Source organism: Myotis brandtii, unplaced genomic scaffold, assembly GCF_000412655.1.
Source record: "Myotis brandtii unplaced genomic scaffold, ASM41265v1 scaffold139, whole genome shotgun sequence".
Classification (NCBI taxonomy): domain Eukaryota; kingdom Metazoa; phylum Chordata; class Mammalia; order Chiroptera; family Vespertilionidae; genus Myotis; species Myotis brandtii.
The window spans coordinates 2,168,148-2,177,782 of NW_005354965.1; the positions used below are offsets into that span (position 1 = coordinate 2,168,148).

The 9,635-nt window shown below is 52.1% G+C and overlaps 1 protein-coding gene across 1 annotated transcript in view; it reads right to left on the reverse strand.

Moving 5' to 3' along the window:
- RUNX1 (runt-related transcription factor 1) overlaps positions 1-9,635 on the reverse strand; it is a 100,194-nt gene that overhangs the window by 84,052 nt on the left and 6,507 nt on the right. The window contains exon 2 of the mRNA XM_014535203.1: positions 3,774-3,930. Coding sequence (XP_014390689.1) covers positions 3,774-3,930 — 157 coding nt within the window. The remainder of the gene's footprint in view (positions 1-3,773; positions 3,931-9,635) is intronic.

Sequence of the window (9,635 nt, forward strand, 5' to 3'; positions counted from 1 at the left end):
GAGGCCGGGCCGGAGCTGTGCGAGGGGCGCCCTCCCCGCGGCAGGATGGGCCCTTTTCCTGCGCGAGGGGCCACAGCAGGCACACTGAGAGCTCAGGGTCTGCAGCTCAGCCTTAGGGGACCTGCTCTCCTACTCGCACACCGGCCTGGCCACATGCAGACAGCGGCCCGACAGCACGGTGCCAGGGGGCTGCGTCTCTCTTGATCACTGACGGGTGCACCTCCAGTTGTCTACAGCGCGCAGCACAGAACGGGGCTGGCCCCCCACGGCCGAGGTGAAGGTCTGAATCCACAGGTTCTTGGCTTGGGGGCCCATGGGTCCCCGGAAGCTCCGGCATTAGCTCCGGCAGCCCCAGAAACCGACTTTGCACAGGACACCTTGGGAGAAGGCCTCCAGGGGACTTATGTTCCCGACAGATGAGAAGTCGCATCCTTAGGAAGGTAGGAGGATCTGCGCGGACCCTCTTCCCTGTGTATGTGTGGCTGAAGGCACGGCCTGGGAGACCTCCTGCTTGGTTCTAAGTGAGTGAACCAAAGCCGGGTCCCCGAGTGAGGGGTGAAGGAAGGCCTGGCCGGGCTGGAAGCGTTCCTGGATCTATCGGCCAAACGTCTGCAGTGTCTGTCGCTGCAGCCGCGATGCCCTCGCTTTCACCTGAAGACGCCCGTAGCTCCTGCCTCCACTGCTGGTGTAAACTGCTAATCGGCTCTGCCATCGGGAGTCCTTTCGACTCCGAACAAACGCCCATTTTCTGGGGGCAGGGGGCGTCCCAGGGCGAGCGGGTGAGTGTGAGCGCTCTGAGCAGCCACCTCTCAGCTCCTGGAGCTGCCGCCTCGTCTTCCTTCGCCAGGGAACCGTCCCCCTCCATGGGGCCGCCGTGTGAGAGGCAGGAAACGCCAAGGCCGCATACACCCGAGCAAGATGTGCGACTGACATGGAGCACCAGGAGGGGCGGCAGGGAAGGAGGAAGGTTGGGGCGCCGAAGCCCTCGCCCACGGACGTTAGGGGACAGTGTAGCCAGCAAGGCCGTGAGAGCCGGACGGGCAGGTTCTCCCGGTTGCAGGCTGAACTTGAGGTTAGAGCTGCGAACCTGGACCTCAGCCAGCGCCCAGACAGGTCAGTTTTGCAGAACAGAAAAAAAGCACAAAAAACCCACAAAAACCCCTCCGTGTTCGGCCTCTGGCAGCTTCTCCGAGGCTCCACAAGCTCCCCGGACGGCAGCTGGTAATGAGAAGGGCGTTCCTCGTTCTCCCCTCACTGGGAGCTGAGCCCCAGGCCCCATGGAGATGCCGGACGGTGCCTGGGGACAGAGTGTGAAACTGCACGGAAATGTTTGGATGAGCCAACAGCCTGGGCCTCCTTGGCCCCTGTGGGGTGTGTCGATGCCAATGACATGTTTATAGGCACATTTTGAAAAACAGAAAAATCATCTTAAGATCACTTACAAAAAATAAACGTAATGAAACTTTTAAAGGGCACGGTTCCCTGTGGAAGATTGAGGCTAATTGTCCAAATGAGAGAGAATCATCTGCTCTCTTCATAATGGGAAGCAAATTACAAAAACAAAAAAAAAATATCTGGCAGACGTTGAGTCGACACTCACGCTTGAAAGAATAAAATCGAGCTGTATTTTACGACTGTGGAGAGAAATTCTGGGACACACAGGGCCTTCTGACAGCTCAATTTTGTCTGGTAGCACTGACCAAAAAAAAAAAAAAAATTACTCAAGCCCAACAACACAGGGTAACCTTAACTGGGCCAGACGTTCAATTAGGGCTCCTGTGGTTTGGATGCCTGACTATCACTCATGGGAAGCAGACACCGTGCAACACAGATCCTGCCCACTCACGACGCTTCAGTTCATTGTCTCATTCCAGGTGACCAGAGACAGCCCAGCCTGGGTTGTAGCGACGCTACTCCGGCTTTTATGCAAACTCAAGGGCACACTGGCATGGCCCGGGCAGCCAAGTGCAAACAATCCACGCCTTGGGGAAACAGCTCCCTGCTCCCCAGGTAAACACCAGCACCTATTAGTCACCCACTCCAACCAGAAATGGCCAACGAGACGAGAGACCAGCCCCCAGCGCCAGAAAAGGAAGCAGGCTGCTCTCCAACCCTCATTCTTTCTCCTCCACCCACTGACTGTGCGTGGCCACAAAGCCACCACGGAGCTTCTTGTGGAAAAATGTCGCTGGCGTTGGCCACTGAATCATTTCCACGACTTTTTATCACCCAAACCTGACACACAAGAGCCACACAGAGGCACACGATGCTAATATCACTTTCTCCGGAAAGGCCACCAAAGGTTACCCAGCTACGAAGGCCTGAGAGTGGAAACCCACAAGCACGGAATGGAGATGGCTAGAGCCGGGCTGGTAGGCACGGACCGGGAGGTGGGGCCTTGGTTCTTATTGGCTTCGCACCCACTCTGCCAGCTACTCATCCGCAGCCTTCAAGATGTTTTCTAAACACACATCTCTGAATCGTAATGTGAGTTCCATTTACTGAGAGGCGGGGACTTTTACTAGAACAAGCGAACCCATTTAATGACTTATGCTTGTATACCTGACAGCATCCCTCATGCTTCCCATCAGTGGATATAATTTTCTTTGCATTGTCCTATTATTAACATAGTTAGGGCGATGAACATAGACTTTCAATCATGTTATGTTTTTTTTAAATTACCCTCACTATGATTCTATTGTGAAAACAATAGCCAAACACCCCTCCCTTCCCCATCTTCCCTTCTCCAAACTAATCAAAACCCCTAAGAACACAGATTTCCTTAGATTTTTGAATGCCTTCATAAAGAGTAATGATGACTCTTGTTTAAATGTCCATTGGTTGTACCTTTACTTTTTTAGCACAACAATCATCTATTGTTATTTGGGTGTTTACCGTGTCTTTTTACTATACTCAAAATGATATTTTTTTCTATTATAAAAATTAGATTTTCAAAACAAATGATCCCGCCTCTTTCAATTAAACTTCTAGTGCTTACTGCTATTTATAAGTGTGACGTGGGTTCTTACAATACAGAGAAAACACAATATTTGAAAGTAATTTGAAAGCAGAAGAGCCAACAGTCACTCCTCTTTTTGCTCTCACACTTCGATAACGGGCAACAAATAATAACACCACACACAGAACTGCCCTGACCCAACGGTTCTCCTGGATCATCCAGTCTTTCCTATTGTCAGTTCCGGACATGTGAGCTGGGCCAAACCCTTCAAGCGATAGCAAGGCACCCACATTCCATGTACTAGGAAGTCATATTCTGTCAAGCTTACCAACCGCCATTTCTTCACATTTTATCATAAAAGGGTAAGCTTACCTGAAGCCGCATTTCAATAATCATGCACGACCCCTCCCTTAAAATTATTAGACGTGGTCACTTGAAACCCTGTCACCTGCCACAGGGAGCACACGGATCCCAAGTTAAGGGCTCCCATTATAGAGATTTCTGATAATTATCAAAGACAGAACCCCCGTTGAATAATCCTAGTTTCATATTTTTACACTTTCATAAAGAGCTGAGGGCTTTCCTCGAAATCCAAAATTCATGTTTTTACATGCTGCCGATCAGAAAGCAATAATGTAAAACTAGATTCTGTTAAAAATGTTAAATTCTAAATTAATATTTTTAAAGGCTCGATGCAACAATAATAACAAGAAAGACTGTGTTTCTAGGGATCCCACCACAGAAATTTCTAGAGGTTTTGAAATTTGGGTCGGTTGCCATGTAAATAGTTTGTGATTCAAGTTCAGCTACCTACCTCTTCCACTCCGGCCGACAAACCTGAGGTCATTGAATCTCGCGACTTGGTTCTTCATGGCCGCGGTGGCGTTTCTCAGTTCGGCTGAGTAGTTCTCGTCGTTGCCGGCCATCACGGTGACCAGCGTCCCGTCCGGAACGTCCCCGAGAGCCACCACCTACACACCAGTCAAGGGGCAAATGCAAACATCAGGCGTGTCCTAAACTGTGGTGTCATTTACGGAACAACTGCAAAAATAAATGCATATTATGTGACCCTTGCTAGTTTGCACACGAATAGCAATCCTAAATTAAGCAAAACGACAGAAAAGTTAGTAACGGGAAGCTCTGCTTTTAAACCCATTACGCATGGCTAAATATAAATCTCCAAATCCTAGGAAAGTGGCGTAGGGCCACGGCGCTCGGCTGGGGCGAGACTACCTACAGCAAGGGCCTGGCCAAGCCATGCCTTCTCCCGAACACTCAACGCTCTCCACTCTCCAAGTTTGAACACCAGAAGGTCTTGTTTCTGGAAGTTTACAACCTAACCCATCTTCCTTCCCCTTATCCAGACCTCCGCTGGCCAGCCTACACAGGCCAACTTGACTTGTAGTGTCTAAACTCATTTCCTTAAAATTAAATCTGACCCTTAGAACCGAGAGCTGAGGATTCCCGAGTGACCGAAGCTGCCCCCTGCAGTGCACCTTTGAAACCCCTGTTCACGTCTACACTCCTGATTTCCACGAGCAGCGAGCTGGGGCATGCCAGGCAGACCCCTGAGACGTGCCCTTTGCTATGGCTGAGACCAAACCTCAGGCCTCGGAGGGGAGGCCCGCTGTCCGGCGCCCCTGTGACCTCAGGAGGGGGCCTGTCGCGGGTGTGGGCCTGGGAGTCCCCGAGGTGTGCTCACTCCGCCCTCACAGGTGCCTGAGGGTCCTCCCCCCGGCGGACCCTGAGGAGGAATCCCTTTCATGTCATTGACCGGAAATGGATTTCCTATCAGGGCTACTGAAGAAAGCTGGCAGACACATCGTGCTGATGCTCAGGTAACAAGAAAACGGTCATTTCAAAGTAAAATGGCCCAAGGAGGGCAGCAGGAAGGGGCCCGCAGAGGAGTGTCCATGTCTGGGTCATCGCTTGACCCTCTGGACACAGTCTTGCTGGCCTGGACCTGTACCAGCAGCTGCATTGCCACTGCTGCTGCTTCTCCAAGTGACCTCAGAGTTTCACACCCAAAGGCCCGAGTTTTCCCTGTTCCTGCCATTTCTGGTCTCTCCCCTGGTTCTCTCTCTCGCTCTCTCGCTCTCTCTCTCTCGCTCTCTCTCTGTAGTGGAATCTGTGGCGTTGGTCCCAGTTATAGACACAGTTTGGCTGTTTTTGTTTTCCAGTCCTGGCAGTCGAGCATTCGGTAGTACCCGCCTCTCCTGTTCCCACCTCCCGGTTTTCCCCTGAGAATTGCTGGGTCATTTTGGTCAACACCTACTCGTGCAGCCTCCTGTCCCGTCTGTAAAGAAGGCTCCATCGGCTCGCTCGCCCGACAGCAAAGCCACGTTTCTCAAAGTCCCGTCTCCGTGGCCTGCTCAGTCGTCACCCCTCCCCCGGGGTCCGCTAGTGTTCTCATTCCCCAAGATGCTCCAGCTCTCGGGTTCTTGGGAGCAGGATGGAGAATGGACCCCGTGCTGGGCGGGGCAGGGGGACCCCGAGCAGCGGCCCTCACGCGGGAGGTGGGCACCTCTTCACCTACTCATTCCACTCGCACAGTCACCTGAGGTCTGGCTCCTTATCTTTCTTCCCCATCCTTTCCCATCCTTTCCGTGCAATTGGTGGCCATGTTTCCTACACAGGAGGTTTAAACACACAGCTATCTGTTCCCCAGGCACCCTCTAATTAGGCATTTAGTTCCCATTATAAGTGTGTGTGTTGCCGTTTAATTAAGAGCAATAATATGACAACTCCCTTTTGTTTCAAAAAACATCATTGAAATCAATCTCCCCAATCGGTTATTTAGTTCTTGCTGCTATTTTTTCGATGCCCACGAAATGTGCTTGCTTGGTTCTTCTCTTAAAAATTTCAGGCTCTTAAACATGGTTCCACTTTTTTTTCTTTCTCGCTGGTTTCAGTTCCCCGTGTGTTTCAGTTCCCCGTGTGAAATTAGCTCGGGGTGTCGAAATGTCTCCCTGAACACACATTTTTACTTTCTCATCCCCCTCTCCCTGTGGTGACCCGGCTTCTCGATTTTAATGCAACATTCAGGGAGCACACGGGGGCGGGATCTACCACATGGCTTTCCGGCCGAGCCACTCATGCTCTGAAGAGGGGGAGATAAACAACTGCTTTCCAACTCCCCAAACCTCCTGCAAGCCTCCCGCCTGCTCCCCGCACAGTGCTCCGGCCTAGGCCTCGCTCACCGTCCTCACCGCCTGCCCTGGCAGTAACTGCCTGGCTTTAGGAGGCGGTGCCAAGTAGAACAAACACAGCAACGGGACCATGGCTGCCAACTAAGGAAAGATGGTGGAGGTTGGGATTGGAGACAAAAAAATGAGGAGTTTAACTCCTACCCCTCTGGTTTTAAAAAAATGCAGCAGGAATCAAAGAGAATTGGGGGGTCCAAGATCACTGACGTGGCCTTTTATTGATCTTGGAGGGATGTGTTTTTTCATGCGGGAAAGGAAGAGCATATTAAATCCAGGAAAATCATATTCATTTAGATAACGTACAGCATCTAATGATCAACAAACGCCCTTAGACTAGGTAAATTTTTTGTTCAATTTAAAACTAACATGCCTGCTAGTTTGAAAGATTTTATCATTGATAAGCAAATATAGAGGGAATATTAAAAAAAAATCTAACTTTAAACAGAAAACAAAGCGATGGGAATGGAAAGCGATACACAATAGACGAGGAAACACAAACATTTTCATTCTAGCACAGACCAAACAGGCAAGAAGGGACTTGTCGGCCAAAGGGTATCTCATATTTTGTTTTACTTCTCTGCTTTGAAAGTATCAGGAAGTTGGGCAAAATATCCACCCTTTACACAGCGACCTACCCGCACTGCTCCTGGCCCGGCTGCTCACAGCTCAAACTGGCATGGAAACCCGCTCTAATTAGGCTGAACTTGCAGTTACAACTCATTTATTTCAAAGCCCTCATTTCCTAGCGTTTCAGAGAAGGCTCTGAAGTGGAACCTGCGATCCAGCCGCGATGACATCTACTGCCAAGCTCAGGATGGCGGTCGCACCCACGGAGGCATGACCAGTTTCTTTCTTATGGAAAGAATATTCCACCAGCACCAAGGCCTCTGAGCTCGCGGAAGGCGTGTCTGTGCTGTGCCTTCGGACTCGGTGCAGTGGGGCCTAAACAGATTGTAATGTTACCCTCCTACAAAGCATGCCCGGCGCCTCCCCGACAGCTCTCCAGGCTGCCCCTGTACAGAAGGGGTGACTAGCAGAGACAAGGTTTTCTCAATAGTCCACTACACCTCTCTCCGACCCTAAACAAGGGAGGGGCTCCCTGGGAGAAGGGGGGCACATGATGGGGTCCCGGATAAGCAACTGGGATGATTTTCATCTATTTTAAGGGAAATCCATCATTCTAATCTCCCTTTAGTTTCAAAGATTAAAGCCGAGGGCTTCAGAAGACTCTGGAAGAATGGCTTAACCGCTCTTTTCATCGATATCGCCAGGCTTGCTCACCGGTTCACATTTTCCCCCCTTATTACAGGGAACAGCGTAATTCTTTCCTGATTAACTTCTTAGAGGGATTGTCTGAGGCTTACTTACAGCCCAAATTGTACAGGAATGATTTCTGGGGAAGCGGCCTGGGAGGCGGTGGGTGGGTGGTGCGGATGGAGCCCAGGACCGTGCACACCGGCGCCCTGGCCTGTGGGGGGAGCTGCCTTTCACCCCTGCCCCCCCCCGCCCCCCCGCACTGCTCCCTCCGGAGAGCCTCTGGCTCCTCCAGCTCTGGGCTGAGCAGGTTCCCGCAGGAAGGGGCCTGGCTTCGTCCAGGGGCCGACTTCTCTGCTGTCCTTTCCCCCAAGTGCTCTCAGGACACAGGGGGGCTCTTTCCCAGAGCTCCGTACCTTGATCTTGTAGCCGCCCACCCACCCTCACTCAGTACAGCAACTTGGATGAAAAAAGAGCAGTCAAAAGTCATTTTCCAAAGGAAACCTCTGTGGTGAGTAAGGTTTCTGCTAAACAAACAAACAAACAAACAAACACAAAACCCTCCCCCCCCAAGCTCATGAAGCAATCTATCTGATTTTTTCCTTGTTCAGAAGGAAAGGACTACGTCCGCGTGGTGGCTTGAGAAACGACAGGCTCCAAGTCCCGCAGAGTCTCTAGTCATCACCTAGTTCTGGGCGTGGGGTCCTGGCAGAGCAGGGAGATTCAGAAGCGACCTTGATTCACCCCAAGGGAAGCCAGGGACCCCTGCGTGTGGGGCGCCGGGGGAGTGCCCAGGCTGCTCGCTGGCCTGGCTGCTCGCTCCCTCTTATCCAAGGGAGACCCAGGGCCTGGGACTCCAGGGCCCTCTCACAGGGGGACTTGGTCCTCTCTGGGAGGGAGGCTCAGGATGGGAAGGGATTAGGCGATTTTACATGGGAATGGGCTCCTGAGCAAATCCAGATAAAGGGAGGTGGGTGGGGAAGAGGCCAGGCGGGCCCACACCCCTAGGAAACACTCTCCTTCAGGAGACAGAGGGCAGGAGGCCACGCTAGAGGCAGAGCCAACAGCACATTCTGTTTTGCTTTAGAATCAGAATCGAAGTCTGGAAGGTGCATAAAGCTTAAAAATAGAGAACTCCCACAGCACTTTGCAAAAGAGTGAACACTCTTCCTTGTAACTAGATCAAGATCCCACGGAGCCCTGGAACCATGGAAAGCTGACAGTAAATTGATCTCCCCTTAAAGGGGACAATAATTTAATCAGATTTAAAAAAAAGAGTAGCCGCTCTTTACAGCTTTTTTTTCTTTTTTTTTTCACCTGCCTGCCTTCTCCCTTAAAATGAACAGGAAGTGATTGGACTGATTGCACTAAAAAGCTGACCCTGCTTAGACCCACCCGGGACAGAAGAACAGAATCCCCAAGGCCGAAATTAAATTCCGGCGGCCGCTGCCAGAGCGGTGGAGTGGTTGTTTAAAAACTCCGGGGTTGTTTATATGTCCCCACCGAAGGCCAAGGTTTTTAAAAGCAGCTCAAAGCAAGGGCAGGATCTGGGGCTGGGGCCGCTCAGCTGAAGTCGCCTGGTCCGCAAACAGGAAGGCGGGCGGATTAGACCCCGATTCCCAAACGCAGCCTGACTGCCTTCCGCTGCCCCGGGCTGGGCTTAAGCTAGGTGAGCCCGCGAGATAACGCTGCTGGGGCCGGTTCCAGGAAAAGAAACTGGATTCGCTCCTTGAGGCTTCTGGCAGGAGCAGGCTGGAGGCTTGCAAAAACTTCAAAAACTTTCGCAAACTTAACTGCCCGCCGGTGGACTTCGGACGTGCTAATTGCTACAGGGATGTTCGAGGGGGTGGGGAGCCCTGACAGTTCTCCGGGTCAGCGTGTCTTCAGGGACCGAAGGTCTGAAAGCATCCCATTCCCCCTGCTCCATGGAGAACAGGCTGGACGGTTTGGGGGTTAAGCCGGCGGCGGGGAGGGCGGCGGGGAGGGAAGCCTGGGAGCAACCAGCCTCACGCGGCCAGTGGGTTCTGACTTTTGCTACTTTGTATCAAAGCTAAAGACCCGCTAGGGAGGTCCCGACCGCCCTCCGGGGAAGGTCTGGGGGCTTCCGATTTTTGCAGCCCTCCCCAGAGGCAGCCCGGGTGGGCCGAGGCGGGTCCCTGGGAGGGTCGCCACGGCAACGCATTATCCCCCGGCTCCCGTGCTTGGGGGATGGACTA